The 15,648-nt window shown below is 38.9% G+C and overlaps 1 protein-coding gene across 1 annotated transcript in view; it reads left to right on the top strand.

The window, feature by feature from the left end:
• magi2a (membrane associated guanylate kinase, WW and PDZ domain containing 2a) overlaps positions 1–15,648 on the top strand; it is a 312,951-nt gene that overhangs the window by 219,984 nt on the left and 77,319 nt on the right. The window contains exon 10 of the mRNA XM_036577226.1: positions 7,481–8,098. Within this exon, the coding sequence (XP_036433119.1) occupies positions 7,481–8,098 (618 nt within the window). The remainder of the gene's footprint in view (positions 1–7,480; positions 8,099–15,648) is intronic.

Below are 15,648 nucleotides of genomic sequence, written 5' to 3' on the forward strand. Positions count from 1 at the left end.
GAAGAAACACCAATCAATGCTTGTTTGTTAACTAATTTCAAATTCTGTAAAACACAGCTTCTTTACAAAAATGAAACAAACAAAACTTTACAAACAAAATGTTCCTCCTAAAGCCTGAGTAGACTGATAAATCAATGTGATGAGTCAATTATTAATCTCAGCATTACTAAACTCTTGAGGGATGACTGAACTGAACGGTCTCCTCTGTAGTGGATGTGTTCAGCTTAGTATCAGTGTTGTACTGGACTCGCACATGCTTTTCGTAGCATACAACATTGCATAGCTACACACTTTATAGTCAAATTTGCTTTGATTTTGTTATTGGGATATAGCAAATTGTTTCCTTTGTTCATCAGACAGCGGTGGGACTAGAAGCAGCAGTGGAGTGAAGCAGGAGATGACAGACAAAATAATGTTGAGAATTTTGTAACTTCATTTAAATGTGATTTTTTTCATTAAATATATTAACAGAAGAATTGCATCAGTAACAGGGAGGAGCAGTGTGGATTAAATAAAAATGACATAAACAGAGTTTGTCTCATGTGCCTTATCAGTATGTATTCTAAATATGTTGCTTTTTTATGTATTGTAATAGAATACATTACCAAATACAGTGTATTCGGTATTCAGCCATCACTACTTATTCTGCCTAACCCTGTGGAGCTCATAAATTTGGAAGTGCAAAGTACAGTCAGTAGTTTTAAGGTCCAGTTGAATACATTAAGTAAGTTTTTCTGCAGGGAAAAGGCACATAATTGTACCTTTTCACGAAGTGTGTGAAGTCAATACAACTTAAAAACTAAGCAATTGCAATGGAATATGGTACAATTATGTTCCCTAACTAAAGGTACTGTACCTTGAGGATACCACCAGTGACATCAGGGTTTCTAATAAAGTGGCCAGTAAGTGGACGTACAAGGTAGGTGTTTCTAATAAAGTGACCAGTGAGTGGAAGTACTTAGTAGGAGTTTCTAATAAAGTTGCCAGTGAGTGGAAGTACAAGGTAGGTGTTTCTAATAAAGTGGCCAGTGAGTGAAAGTACAGGGTATGTGTTTCTAATAAAGTGGCCAGTGAGTGGAAGTACAAGGTAGGTATTTCTAATAAAGTGGCCAGTGAGTGAAAGTACAGGGTATGTGTTTCTAATAAAGTGGCCAGAGAGTGAAGGTACAAGGTAGGTGTTTCTAATCAAGTGGCCAGTAAGTGGAAGAACAAGGTAGGTGTTTCTAATAAAGTGGCCAGTGAATGGAAGTACAAGGTAGGTGTTTCTAATAAAGTGGCCAGTGAGTGGAAGTACAAGGTAGGAGTTTTTATTGAAATAGACAGCAAGGGAATATCTTCAAATATAGGCTTTGAAGGAGTGATTAAATGGCAGCACTTGCCTGAAGCATCATACCAGGCTTTGTATGTGTGCCATATGTCTGAACTTTACCACCTTCTGGATCCATTAGAGCTTCACTGCATTAATTCCACCACATTCTGCTGTTTAAGCATTTAAAAAAGCTTTTTTTTTAAATGTTCATAACGAACATGAGCATTAACCTCCCCCACGCAATGCTTTACTTTACAGAATGCACTTTATGTTGATCATTTTATGAAAGGCAATTGTGAGACGAACAGTTTTTATCACATAACTAATAATGAAATTAATAGTGATAGTTTGGCAAAAAAAAACATTTCCCCTTTACCCAATTGAAGTCAGTCAGCCAAGATATATTTGGTGTCTGAAGTTTGCTTCTTTAATTTTACACTAGAGATAACAAGTAATGGAATCATATACCCCACCATTTCTGTGTGACATACTGTTATGTATAAAAATAAACTGAAGTACCCACAAAATTCAGACTTTAAGGCTGCTACTACTGCTTTTAGCCGTGTGACTTTATTTTATGTTTATAGATTACAGTGTGTCATACAGTGTCAGAAACCGCATAAGCAAGTCTATTTGAGATTACATAATAACACAGTTTGAGGTGAGTGTGTGATGATGTACGCCATGTTAATTGGTAGGGTATAAACTTCTATTGCTCGTTAGCTACACTAGCCTCATAGCTCAGTTGTAAATCTAAAGAAGCAAAATGTACACCAAACATATCTTGGCTGATTGGTTATATTTGGAGTAAGAAGGAAAGCTGGGTAAATTTTGTATTTAGACAAACTATTCCTTGATCAGAAAACCTAGAAAGGGCATTATTTCAGTTGTTTTACTACATTTTGTCATATCTGGAGAATTTCCACATGGTCTTGCTCAGATGTTTCTTACGGTGATGATCCCCACTTGGCTGACATTTAAACAAATACAAGTGAAAAAAGAAGCTAAATGTATTCATGCAATGATCTTAGGCCTAAATTACACAGGAGCGTCTTGAGTCTGAATACAAATTAGAGCCTGCGACCAGTCTCATGCATTCAAATGGCACTTTGTGGGTTTATTTGTGGAATTATTTTTCGCTTTGTACATTCAAATTATGTTCCGGTAGCCAGTCTCTCTCTGAGACTGCGTCTACTGATACAGTGATTAATGGGGGTGTTTAGTGAGTTGTGTGTGTTTTTTCAAAACACGTTTTTTAAACGCCCTCTGCACTCCCTCGGTCAGACAGATGGCCTTTCTGTTCTTCATCTCAGTATGCGTGTGTGTGTGTGTGACTGTATAACTGCTTGAATGTGTGTGTGAGTGGGCTTGCACATGTCGAGTGTGAGTGAAATAAGTTCAAAACAAAATGTACCCAGAAATAAGCTTGGCTCTGTTGTTATTTATTTATATATTTATATGTTTATTTATTTATTTTTTTTACAACTCTGTATGTTAATCCAGGTAAAATCCCAGGCTGTGATTAATCCTTGTGCTAATGAAAGCAGTTTATGGCAATCAGCTAGTTGCGCTCGGTATGAGGAGGTGAATGGCTTATTATTCAAAAAAGGCAAAAGAAATCTATGTAACTGTGTAGAAAGCGGAGCAATTATAGTGGAAAAAGCAGCGTGGTCTCCACTGCCTCTGTGTTAGGACTTACCGGAGTAATGACTGCTGTATATTCTCGATATCTATGGAATGTGTTAAGTCTGCTGAAAGGTGTTATTTCTTCATCATTCTTCTACATCATGTAGGGGAAGAAAAGTGACTCAAAAAGGACCAGAGGGGTCCATCTTCCTCACAAGTCTGTCTCTGACTGGTCAGAAGCTCAGCCCTAATTTGTTCAAAAGCTGTTTAAGGCCTGAAAAACAGGTTACATGTGCAGCAGTTGAGTTGTTGATGTAGCTTCGTACAAATGATCCACCATCAAGACAGAAGATCTGGGGTTAGATTGGACTAAGCTTAAAGTTTGCTGGCTAAAGCCCTATTCGGACAGGATTAGTCTTCCGTGAGGAGGTGGGGTAATGTATTTACTGGCATTTCTGAAATATTTTAGTCCTGTCTGAATGTGCCATATAAATTAGTTTTACAGACTGTGAGCTCAGTAAAGATTCCAGCAGCTTTTACCGAGTGCAAGCTACAGAAATAAACCCAGGTTATATTAATCCTGTGCAAATCGACATGTCGGTAAAATCACTGTCATATCCTGTGGAAGACGTTTCTTAATATGGATCCACATGAAGAGACATGTACGTGTTTTCTCTGTGGCTAGAATCAAGTTAATATCCACCGTCATACCTCAAATGAACAACACAGAACATAAAAAGTTAGAAGTTTAAATAAAAATTGCTTGATTTTATGTGACGATGTTAACTGTTAGCTGTGAATTCCCAAGCTAATCATAACGCTAACAACACGGTCCATTCACGTAAGCACGACAGGTGGTTAGGGTAAACGGAATTATGGCTATATTTAACATTTTGACATGTTTTCTACTCTTTTCAGGGGTGAAGGAAGTGTGTAAAGTGAGCAGTCACTCCCATTTCTGTCATTTATACTGAGATTTCTTATGTTGTGCAAATTGGTCATAAACATCACAGACATCCTGTAGTAAAATGACATTACCTCACCTCCCTATGTAAAATCTGTCCACTGAAGACTAAGGAAGCTCTAAGGAAGACAGACTCCTGGATAGCTGTTAACAAATTACACAAAGTGGGTCAGTAGCAGCGCAGACTGTGCCTTGATGCGACCCACAATGAGCCTGAACTTAACGTTCAATTTACTAAGACCGCAGCTTATCACTTAAACTGCATGCAGCTGCTCCCTCTAACTGTGTGCTCATGAGACGCAGGGTTTAAAAGGCACAGCGTATAAAGGAGCAAGAGAAACACAGTGTTCAGTCAGAGCATTCTTGTGATGTCATTCTACTCTAACTTCGGAAGAGTTTGTGAGACACGCGCCCTGTCTTCCACAAGTACGTCTGGAGGGCTATTTCACGAACTTTGCCACATTTTCATTTTGTATCAGGTTGTTTGTATAAACACTGCTGATCTTGCTAAGTTATTTTGAAAATACTTCGCCAAAAAACAAAACATCTTAAGTTGTGTGCGACGCTGCGAGTCACAAGCTGCTGTTCTTCCTGCTGTTCTAAATAAGTGTCACATTTGCGACCTGGGAGGGGAAATCTTGGCTAATTGCTTTAGTGAAATGAGCACCTGATCCTGAGAGTTTCAGTAATGTTAGCTATCATGGTGATAAGTATTCCTTCAGCATGTATGAAGGTCTTGTGCCTCCGTCTAGGTTGTGTCTACTCTTAGCAACACATCTTTTGAGAGCCTCACGCAGATGTACACCTGGTTTTAAAAGGCGGAAAAAAAATCAGTGCAAAAATGGCCACCTTGAGCTGATCGAGCAGAATGTGACAGCTGCAATATCTCCAGTTATTTTTTACACAGTCCTGCTACATTTAGCGCGGCCCTCTTATTAATATCCCTGTCTCTCTCAAATGAATATGCATGAGGGAGAGAAGCACATTTTGGGTTTTTTAAATGCACACATTCAAGATACCTCATGTTTAGGCTCATGAACCAGTTTCGTAAGGCAGAATGTATCAGAATTGCTTTTGAAACTGGCACAAAAGGCTTAGTATATCGGGCCCAAAGGGGTTTTAGCGTTAGGATAATGGATTTGTAAGTGATTATGGAAGTGAATCAATATTCAGTGCTATTCGGTGCTATTGTTTAGTTCTATTCAGTTCTATTCAAATCAGAATGAATCATGAATCAGAACTGAATATCTGAATACACCCAGTCTAGACGGGAAAATTATTTTGAATTTCAGACTTTTTTAATATTTGGTATGTCCTTCTTTTCCTTTAATGTCAGTGTGCACTCCACAGACATGTTTGTGCAAAAGCCTCTGGTCAGTAAACCAGAAAAATAGTGCTGAATCTTGATATTTCCTCTACATTTTACGTTTCATAACTTTTCTTTGTTTAAATTAAATAAAATTTAGATTAAATTAAAATTCTAAAATGCTCTGTAGTTTATTTTCAAGTCTAAATGAAAAATTCCCAGATTTTCATTGTGGTCTCAGGACGTTTAGACCCTACTGTATGGGTGATAGACTAGAAGAAATGAGAAAAAAATTTAAAAAGGTATGTGTGTATGTGTGTGTGTGTGTGTGTGTGTGTGTTTGTGTGTGTATATATATATATATATATATATACATACACATTTATATATATATATATATACATGCATCATCTGTGAAAATTGGAGTAAGTTACAGAGGCAGGAAGGTCGTAGAGAGGACTTTGTGATATCATTTGTTTTCTGTGAGTGTGTGTGAAGTTATTGATTGGGACAGCAGGGGCTGGAGGCAAATGCCGATCATGTTTACCGAGACTAATTAAAATTCCTCAACGTCACTGGAACAGCCAGGAGGGGCTTGACCTGTCGATGGACATGCTCCATAGTGCATTAAAACGCAGACGCTGTGCTCTGCAACACTGGCCACACACACACAGACACACACACACACACACACACACACATACACATTCAGAGGCCTCTGAGGGCGAGCTATTGAAGTCACCTTTCAGTTTCCGGTCATTTACATAATAATGATCATTTTAATTGAAAATGATTATTAGAATTATCTATATTGGCTCTGCAGTCAGACAGGCACTGATAAAGGCTCTGCATTCAGAGGGGGGCAGATAAAGCTTCAATTAGGCTGCTGTACCACCTTCTGTCTTTTTGTGCAATCTGTTCTTATAAAGATTTATTATTTGTCGGTTTTCACTCACTTTGGTATTATTTGGAGAGTATTTTTACAGTCTTTGCTGTAAAATGCTGTATATTTACAGTGAGTCACTATACTGTACTGTAAGACATTTTCCTGTAATTTTATAGCCTTAAAATCACTGTAACTATCATGAGCACGTAATATTTTCTGGCACATCTGCAGTAATACCATGCATGTTTTGACAGCTGAAGCGTACCGAATCCGTGAGGTCGCAAGTTCAACGCTAAAAGTCTAAGAGCTTTCTCAGGGTGGGCAGGATGGTCCCCCCTCTCCTTCCATGACTTAGCTTGATGGGCGTCATTTGGCTGACATAACAGAATTAGCAATTAGCGTTCTCATCCAAGCATGTTGAGTGGCCCAATGACTTTGTGTTAGCAGTTTGAAATGATGCAGTGCCACTTTAAGTGTCTCAGAGGAAGCATGTGCTAGGCTTCACCCTCCCAGCATGGTAGCATCGTGTGGTAGTGGGAGACCTAGCTAGCAGGTGGGAATTGGACAAGACTAATTTTGGGAGACCAACTGAGAAAGATCTGAAAAAAAAAAACAAATTGTGAAATTGTAGTAAACTAGACAGACACATAATGATTTTATTAATTAACAAGCTAAAACTATGTGTCAACAGTAGCTATTTGACCTTTATAGTTTATAAATCCGTATATATCTGGATTTACATAAGTTAATGCATCATGCTAACATAAATAAGATTAGTCAATGTAGTTAAAATATAGTTCTAAATATAGTAAAAGTTTATTCAAAAGCAAACAAGAAAAGTGTATACAATTATATAGCTTATTATTCAGTGCACCACCTGTAGAAATTTGTAAGAACTACAAGTTTTTGCATTGAATACTTCTTGGTAAATGTTAGTTGCTTTATGTTGGTTACACTTAAATTGCCAAACATATACAGTTGTATGCAAAAGTTTGTCCACAGCTGGTCAATTACATGTTTTGTTGAGTGAAAATAAGTGAAATTAAGTGAAAATAAGTTCTGCACAGTTCTGCACATTTTAATGCACAATTACTATTTTTATTTTATTTTATTTTATTTGAGATTTGTTAAACAGAACTTGTGTACTAAAATTTGCAGTAAAATATCACATTTTGGTCGTTCCCTGAACTTATTTTTAGTTAGAAAATCAACGAAATGTGTTATTTGCCTGGGTGTGTTCAAACTTTTGCATACAACTGTATGCTAATGATAATTTATTGAATCACATATCTGCAAGCAGCAGAAAACATATTAGAAGTTATTTCTCAGGTTAAAACAAAATCTTTGAGTTACACATTTTCAGTCTGTCTTGCTCTCTTTTCTGTCCAGGTGACGTCATTGTGTACATCAATGACGTGTGTGTGTTGGGTACTACCCATGCGGATGTGGTGAAGCTCTTTCAGTCCGTCCCCATCGGCCAGAGCGTAACGTTGGTGCTTTGCCGCGGCTACCCGCTCCCCTATGACCCAGAGGATGCAGCCAGCAGCCTTATTTCCCCATTGGGCCTCATGGAGCGCCCCCTGCTGGTGAATGGCCGAAGCAGTTATGACAGTTACATGGAGTACATCTCCAGAACGGCCCGTTTTTTGGACCCTCTACAGCCGCCTTTGACCCAACAACATCCAGGAGATACGCACTTGGATGCTGGACCACTTGAGGATAGTGTTTCCATGGCGTCGTCGGGGGCGACTGGAGGAGAGCTGATAACGGTCACAATGGTGAAAGGAGCAGACGGGTTTGGCTTTACCATTGCGGACAGTCAGGGAGGTCAGAGGGTGAAGCAGATCCTGGAGGCGCAGGGCTGCCCAGGGCTGTGTGAAGGTGACCTCATCGTGGAGGTCAATCAACAACCTGCGCTCACGCTGTCACACACGCAGGTAGTGGAGCTTCTCAAGGAGTGTCCGGTGGGCGCGGAGGCCAAGCTGTTGGTGCAGAGAGGCGGGGCAGGTAAGAGCATGCATATGTGTGTAAGAGAGAAAGTATATCACTGTATATGGTCACTATGGCAACAAAATCTTTTTGAGTCTCATATGGGTAAGCTGCGGGAGTCTGTGGGCAGCTGCCTGTAGTCCAGCAGCAGGGGGTGTCTGTAGTCTGCTACAGGAGGGTGCTGGTAATCTACCACAGGCTGGTGATAATCACTGAAGGACGGCTGCCTAATGTCCGGCTTCGCGTCCTGCTGAGCTTTCACCTCTGACCTGGGGCTATAGAGGCAAATTCAAATACAAGCATAGAACCACTGAGTTGCCAGGGAGACAATGTGATGGCAATGCTCATTAAAAGATAAGTTACTATTTATATCAATTTATCATGTATGTAATATAAACAGGACCCATAAGTGTTTCCTCATATATTTGTTTATTTGAAGGTCCACATCCTTAATTTTTCTTGTATTTTCCTTGTATTTTTTCCCTGAAGACCACTTATGTATAACATTTTTTGTGGGTTTATGCGCCATAAACATTTATAATTCATTTTTACGTGACTCTCTTTATCTCTTAATTAAATAGGCTTTTCTCAATGCTGTGCTTTTGAGACTGATGTATGTAAATGAGCTCTGCTCTGAGTGGCTGACCTTTGTTGCACCTCAGGCTAAAACCAGTCCAGGCTGAAACACACCTTATAACTTCAGAGTGAATGGGCAGGGCTTTTGAGCTGACGGCTGCATGAGGCGTTGTATGTACAGTCTTATGCAAAAGTTTGGGCGCCCTGGTCAAATTACATGTACAGTTGATTTTCTAAGTGAAATTAACTTAACACATCATCTACACAGAACACACTTCTGCACGTTTTAATGTATAATTACTGTTTACTTGCTAAACTCAGCATAAGAAGAAATTGTACACTAAAATTTGCTTTAAAGTGCCCTGTTTGAATATGTTCTCTGTTCAAGATGTGTTAGCTCATTTTTTATTTAGGAGATCAATGAATCATAAATTAAGTGGAAGCATTTAAACTTTTGCATATGACTGAGCTTTAAGTTGTGACACCACAAACATGACCGATTCAGATCTCATGGCATGGAGAGAAAAGGAAAGAAAATGTGTTTCTTCATTATACCAGAAATATATACCTGTCAGAAATGGTCTCTTTACAGAAAAAGCAAACCATGTTTTTAATTTTAATTTTGACCCTTTCTATTCTGAAAGACAGAATGCTGGACTCATGGTTGTGTTTTTAATGAAGGCCTACATCAGAAATATAGATTGATCAGTTGAACTGTTTGTCCCTGGTGAGTTTGCTGAGTCATGCTTCTTCTCAAGGCCTTTTCAAAGTGCCGAGTCATATTTGAGGCCAAGGCTGCTTGAGCTGTTTAGTATTTCACAGCCTTCACTGTGCACTGATTAGCAAAAGGAGCAAAGAAATGTGTAAAAAAAGACACTGACGCACACATACGCACACACATATACACACACACTACCTATTCTGTCAGTGTGTTTATCCTCTAGCCAGCTATATTCCCTCTGAGGGAGCCTTTCACAATCGCCTTACAATGCACTAAAGTGATACAGCGCTTTTAAACCACTAGAAGCTGCTAACTGTAATTCAACAGCACATCCATTTCAAACTACAGCATAGAATGTAAAGAGAATTGTTATATTCGCCACTGAGTCAGTACAATAAAACATTTTTATAACACATTTTTGGCTGTTTTTACAAACTGACTATAAAACCTTAACAGCCAAGTGCTGCATTTCAGCTTTTTAGATAAAATGTGACACCAGGAAGAAAACATTCAGCACAGGCTCAGAAGGAGAACTCACACTTTTCTCATTCATCACCAGAATTTCTCACAGTGAAATGTAGATGTTAGTCTCCTCTTTTCTCCTAAGGGGGGTTTAGGAGAAACAATTCAGAAATCAGTGATCCGTCATTAATATAATATTGAGATCTGCTTTAATTCTCTGAGACAATTTTAAGAAAGAATTTCTTTCCTCTGGGCAATCACATGATGCTAAGCTTGGAGAGTGAATGCTAGCATCTGCTTCTTCCAAGATGCTGCCACATCTTTTCAAACTGCCATGAACACAACATCATTGGACAGCTAAAAATGCTTGAAGGAGAACGCTATGGGGGACATCGTAGTCACCCAGAGAAAGCAAGGCCAATTATGCTCTCTTGGACTATAGTGAGTTGACTGTGGCATCACCAGCGGTCTGACTCATGATCTCCTGATGATAGAACCAACACTTAGATGGCATTACCACTCAGGAGCCTGAACTGCTTTTTTTGCTGTGTTACTTCTGTGTTTGAATGTTTGATAAAACTTTATAAGACCAGCTTTAGTACAACATTCTCTCCATCTGCTTCATCCTTACACCTGTCCTGCAACACAGCATTGACATTACAGCGAATCAAAACACTTACCTCGCCAACTGGCCGCTTGGTAAGCGTGCTGCTAAAATTCAGGCAAGTTTAGCTCTCGAGACAAAGTTCTAGGCTAGTTCTGTGCTCTGATGACACACAAGTGAGAAAACGCCTACTATTCTTTTTAAAAATGTGAAGTAAAGTAAAAATTTCCCACTAATTTTACAATCAGCTTTCTCTTCCAAGCGTGTTGAGCTGCTTTCTGCTTTATCATTCTCTATCGCTTATCCACACCTTTGATTTGTTTGAATACTAGTTTCAGTTTAAAGTTTATTTGTCATTTGACAACATGTTAGGACATTCATGCATTGAAATGCTTGTGGTAAAGCACACGTAATCACTCTGCAGCAGGGCAGTGTTATATACATTCTAAAACAGTGCAAAGAAAAAAATATATTCATTTGTTTATTTATTTAAAGAGTGACTTAGTGACATTGTCCGTTGCAGTGATATGATACAATAAATAATGCTAACAAAGTCACAGAGTGAAATGGTAATGGGGAAGGACTCACAACTTCACAGCTTGTTCAGAAGCCTGACAGCCTGAGGGTAGAAACTGTTCATTAGCCGGGTTCTTCTACCCTGGATGCCACGGATCTCTTGCCTAATGGCAGTATGGTGAACAGGCTGTGTGCTGGGTGACTACTGTCTGACCGGATCTTTTGGATTTTTCTCAGGCAACGGGACTGATAGATGTCCTGTAAGCCTGGTAGTTTGTTGCCTATGATGCATTCTGCGGTCCTCACCACTCCCTTAAGGGCCTTCCGGTCCCAGGTGGTGAAGCTGCCATTCCAGACAGTGATGTAGCCCTATCTATGGTGCATCTGTAGAAGTCGGTGAGGATGTCAGTAGGCAGTTTCATTTTTGCATATGTGTTCTTTCTGTCCAAGTGTGTGAGGGCAGTGTGTATTGTCAGTGCAATGGCATCATCTGTAGATCTGTTGGAGCAGTATGCAAATTGGTGAGGGTCCATGGTGGCTGGAAATGTTGAACAGATGTGAGTATTGACCAGCCGCTCGAAGCACTTCATAACTGTTGATGTCAGTGCAACAGGGCGGTAGTCATTCAGGCAGGTGATAGCCAGTTTCTCTGGAACTGGAACAATTGTGGTTTCCTTAAAGCATGTTGGAATCACTGACAGTCTTAGGGATAAGTTAAAGATATCAGTGAAAACCTTAGCCAGTTGGTTGGCACATGCTCTAAGTACACAACTGTGGACACTGTCAGGACCTGGTGCCTTGCGTGGCTTAACTGCCCTGAAGGATCTGACCAGCTCAGGCTGGGAAATGGTTAGAGCACAGCTCTCCTGATCTACTGGGAGTTTTTCAGCAGGGGAGGTGTTATTTGCCTCAAAACAAGCATAACATGCATTTAGCTCATCTGCAAGTAAGGAGGATGACCCCCTTACTTATGACCCTCATACCTCCTTTGTAGTCAGTGATAGAGCGCAATCCACTCCACATATGTCTGAGATCAGAGCCAAGGTAGTTAGATTCCACTCTGTCCCTGTAGTTCCTTTTGGCCAGCCTGGTGGTCATCTTAAGGTCATATCCGGCCTTCTTGTAGTTAGCCAGGTCACCAGAGTTGTAGGCAGCAGCCCAAGCTCTTAGTTTAGGTTGAATCTCAGCACTGATCCAGGGTTTCTGATTGGGAAATGTTCTGACATTGATTTCTGGTACAGTGTCATCAGTGCATTTATTAATGTAGTTTGTGATGGAGTCAGTGTATTTGCTGATGTCAGTGTGAGCTGCATCACCAAAACATCTTCCAGTCTGTAGATTCAAAGCAGTCTTCGTCTGTATGCGTGGCAGGAGAAGAATGGAGCTTAATACTAACTGCACACAGTACTCACAACATTCCTGTAATGTGTGGGTGTGCTTATTTGAGTGGTGCTGTTAATAACTACAAAATACCTGGACTTAATTCTTGACATGGCATAATGTTCACTGAAATACATTGTGGCCATTTCACTGGTAATTAACTGAAAGTGACATCACATAAATTTGCATAATGTGTGATTAACCCTCTCAAACCTAACATTCTATTGGTGATCCATCCAGAAAGTTTGTGTTTGTCCCTTTTAACTCATTAAAATCTGTCTTCAGAGTAGTTGGTGAGCATTAATGTCGATCTACCTAATACTGTAAAACAGAATGTTGCCTTTATTGTTGGATGCACTGCGATTGTTTCTTAGTGCACATGTGCACATTCAGCATGCAGTTCACATTACTGTGGAAATGCTTAATATTGCTCACAATTTGGTTCATCAGAGTAGCAACGGAAGGTCTGAACTGTGTGGGATATTCCTATTGATGTGTTCGCTTATTCAAAATGGTAGTTTGTGACACATTTTTGATTCTTTACATTTCAAACCAAATGCAACACCAGAATTGAGAAATCCTGTCATTAACACAGGAGGAGACAATAAATGTCAAAATAGTCATTTTGCTTCTCCATTATAAGGTTTATCATTCAGCCTTGTGAATAAAGGCATTTATATGAAATACGGTCAGTCTGGACAAATTAAAGTCGGCAGTGCATCTGCCAAATGGCCAGTATCCTCCATGAACACGCACTGAATCAAGAGTGTAGCTCTGTTGTACTGTATAACTCTCCCTTATGAACTGGTGGGAGTTGATGTCCTTCATCATTCATTGAGCTAAGCTCTTTTTCATTCATGATGGAAGTGTCCGAGGTCAGCGAGCAAGAGGTTTGGATATTGCCTAATTGTGGTTTGAGTCATTTGCCGTGGAAACTTACATCTTTATTCAGTGACTTTATTCGAGCCAGTTAAGTGATTCATTTTAACCCAGAGCTCTATCATCCCGTATCATTTGAATTCTCGAGTATTTGTCGGTTACGTTATTGTATTCTCTCTTTTGTAGTCAGAAGCTTTGTCATGCTTTAAGCTGTAAAAGTTGTAGCTAAAATAAATTTAATCAACAATAGAACAATAGAAAAAAATAATTAAATAAATTCATAAATTCATGCCAGGCATGAATTTCCCTCAGTGCACCACTTTTCACATGGCTACTGAAGCAAAGATGGCTTAGAAAGAAATCACATGTGGGAGCATTTTAAACTCTCAGATAATAAGAAAAATGCTCAGTGCTTTTGATGAGAGGCTGGTATTCCATGGAAACATGGCAAGTTTGATAAATTGTCTCAAATTTGAAAGTGTAGCGATCCTTATCCGAGTACCACTATGCGTCCAATCCACACTGCATCAGACTCCATAACCGCTTTAGGCAGGAATGTCAGCTCTTTTTCTCCATTCTCTTCTAATGAAAGACTTTTACAGCAGGTTTAAAACTTGACAGCTCAAACAGTGGATCTGTTTATTTTGAGAAAATCACAATAACAGGATTTTACTGCTGCATAAGAGAAAAGTTTCCTCCACACACTGTTGGTACAGCACAGGAACTGTAAAAACCACGCCAACAAGTTCATCACATTTTAGTAAATTATCATTTTAATATAGTTTACAATGCCATAAGGGGGAGCATGATTGATTTGGCTGGATGTCTATGGAGTTTACACTTCAGTCCCATATGGTTTGTAGGCTTATGTTGTAACAGACCTATCATAGCCAGTGTGGACCCAAATATACACTTAAAAAAAGTGGTTCTTCAAAGGATCTTTAGTAAAGGTAATGGTTCTATTTATTTTGATTCTACATAGAACCATTTTTGGTTCTTTGCATGATAAAATGGTTCTTCAGATTGATGGAGAATGTGTTACGTGTCACTGTTGTCAGAACAAAATCTCCAAAATGATAACTTTACAGGAGAAGGAAAAACATACTGTACTTTTAATGTAAGTCAATGGAACCAGACGTCTTCTCATGTAATTTTGGGCTGTTTCTTTTGGTCCATTCATCATAGAATTTACACACAATGTAAACGATAAAAGGCAATTTCAAATTATGCCAAAAACAGAGATACAAGGTTTTGTTCCGACAGCAGCGATATGGTTCTATATGAAACCTTTTTGAAAATTGTTCTATATAGCACCAAAAGGGTTAAGCTGTTGTTACAAGTTTGACATCATTAACAATTAGCAAAAGCCTTTTTGCTGCTGTACAGAACCATTTTCATAAATAACTTATGGTTCTAAATAGAACCACTGCCTTTACTAAAGAACCTTTAAAATCATATTTCTAAGTGTAGAGTAGAAGGGAAAAGCATCTGTTCAGACAGATGACTAAAAAACTGAAAAACACTATAAAATATTACTAGGTGATTTTGAGTATTTGTGTACTAATTAAGAAAGATCAAAAAGTATTTAAAGTCTGTAAAATGCTGTTTGGGCGAGCTCTAGTTTAACCCTTAAAAGTCACATTTGTCACTTGTTATAATAATTTGATATTATTATTATATTATATTTGTTATGACATTAATTATTTCTCACTTGTTTCCTTTTTTATGTTTTCTGGTGACACCCATATCTGTGGCTATGGATAAAAAGCCAATTTCAGCTTTGCACGAGCTGATGTTGGTTTGTTTATGTGACTGATGAATACTGACACAGGCTGACGATGCAGTACAGACCAGTCACAGTTTATATCTCCTCCAAAACAGACACTGATCCAGCAAAACCTTTGAACTTTAATAGCCCCGATTTATGAGAGAGAGAGAGAAAGAGAGAGATAGAGAGAGAGAGAGGAATACGAAACAACCTATCACTGCCTGAGGCCCCCATACCCCAACTACACAACATATTTGTTAAATTAGTTGTTAATTACAGACATAATTAATTTGTTAATTATTATTGATTTTCCTTTGCAAAGCAGTGTGCAACACTATTCTTATCTGATTTATATTCCTTCTTCTTCTTCTTCTTCTTCTTCTTCTTCTTCTTTAACTCCAGGATTGCTCATTCTAAATGGGAATGGTGTGCTTGTATACAGCTTTTTGATCCGACATACGGTTTTCATACAGTCTTCGTTAAATACAAATTTGTTCGTTACTACTCTTACAATGCTTCGGTAATACGTCACACAGACATGCTAATAAAGTTATTTTTGAATAGAAATTTAATTGAGAGAGACTAGGAAAGAGAGAGAGGGAGAGGGGAATAGAAAGGGATGAGAAGAGAGAGAAAGAGAGGAAGAGAGAAGAATAGAGAGA

Source organism: Colossoma macropomum, unplaced genomic scaffold (assembly GCF_904425465.1).
Source record: "Colossoma macropomum unplaced genomic scaffold, Colossoma_macropomum, whole genome shotgun sequence".
Taxonomy (NCBI): Eukaryota; Metazoa; Chordata; class Actinopteri; order Characiformes; family Serrasalmidae; genus Colossoma; species Colossoma macropomum.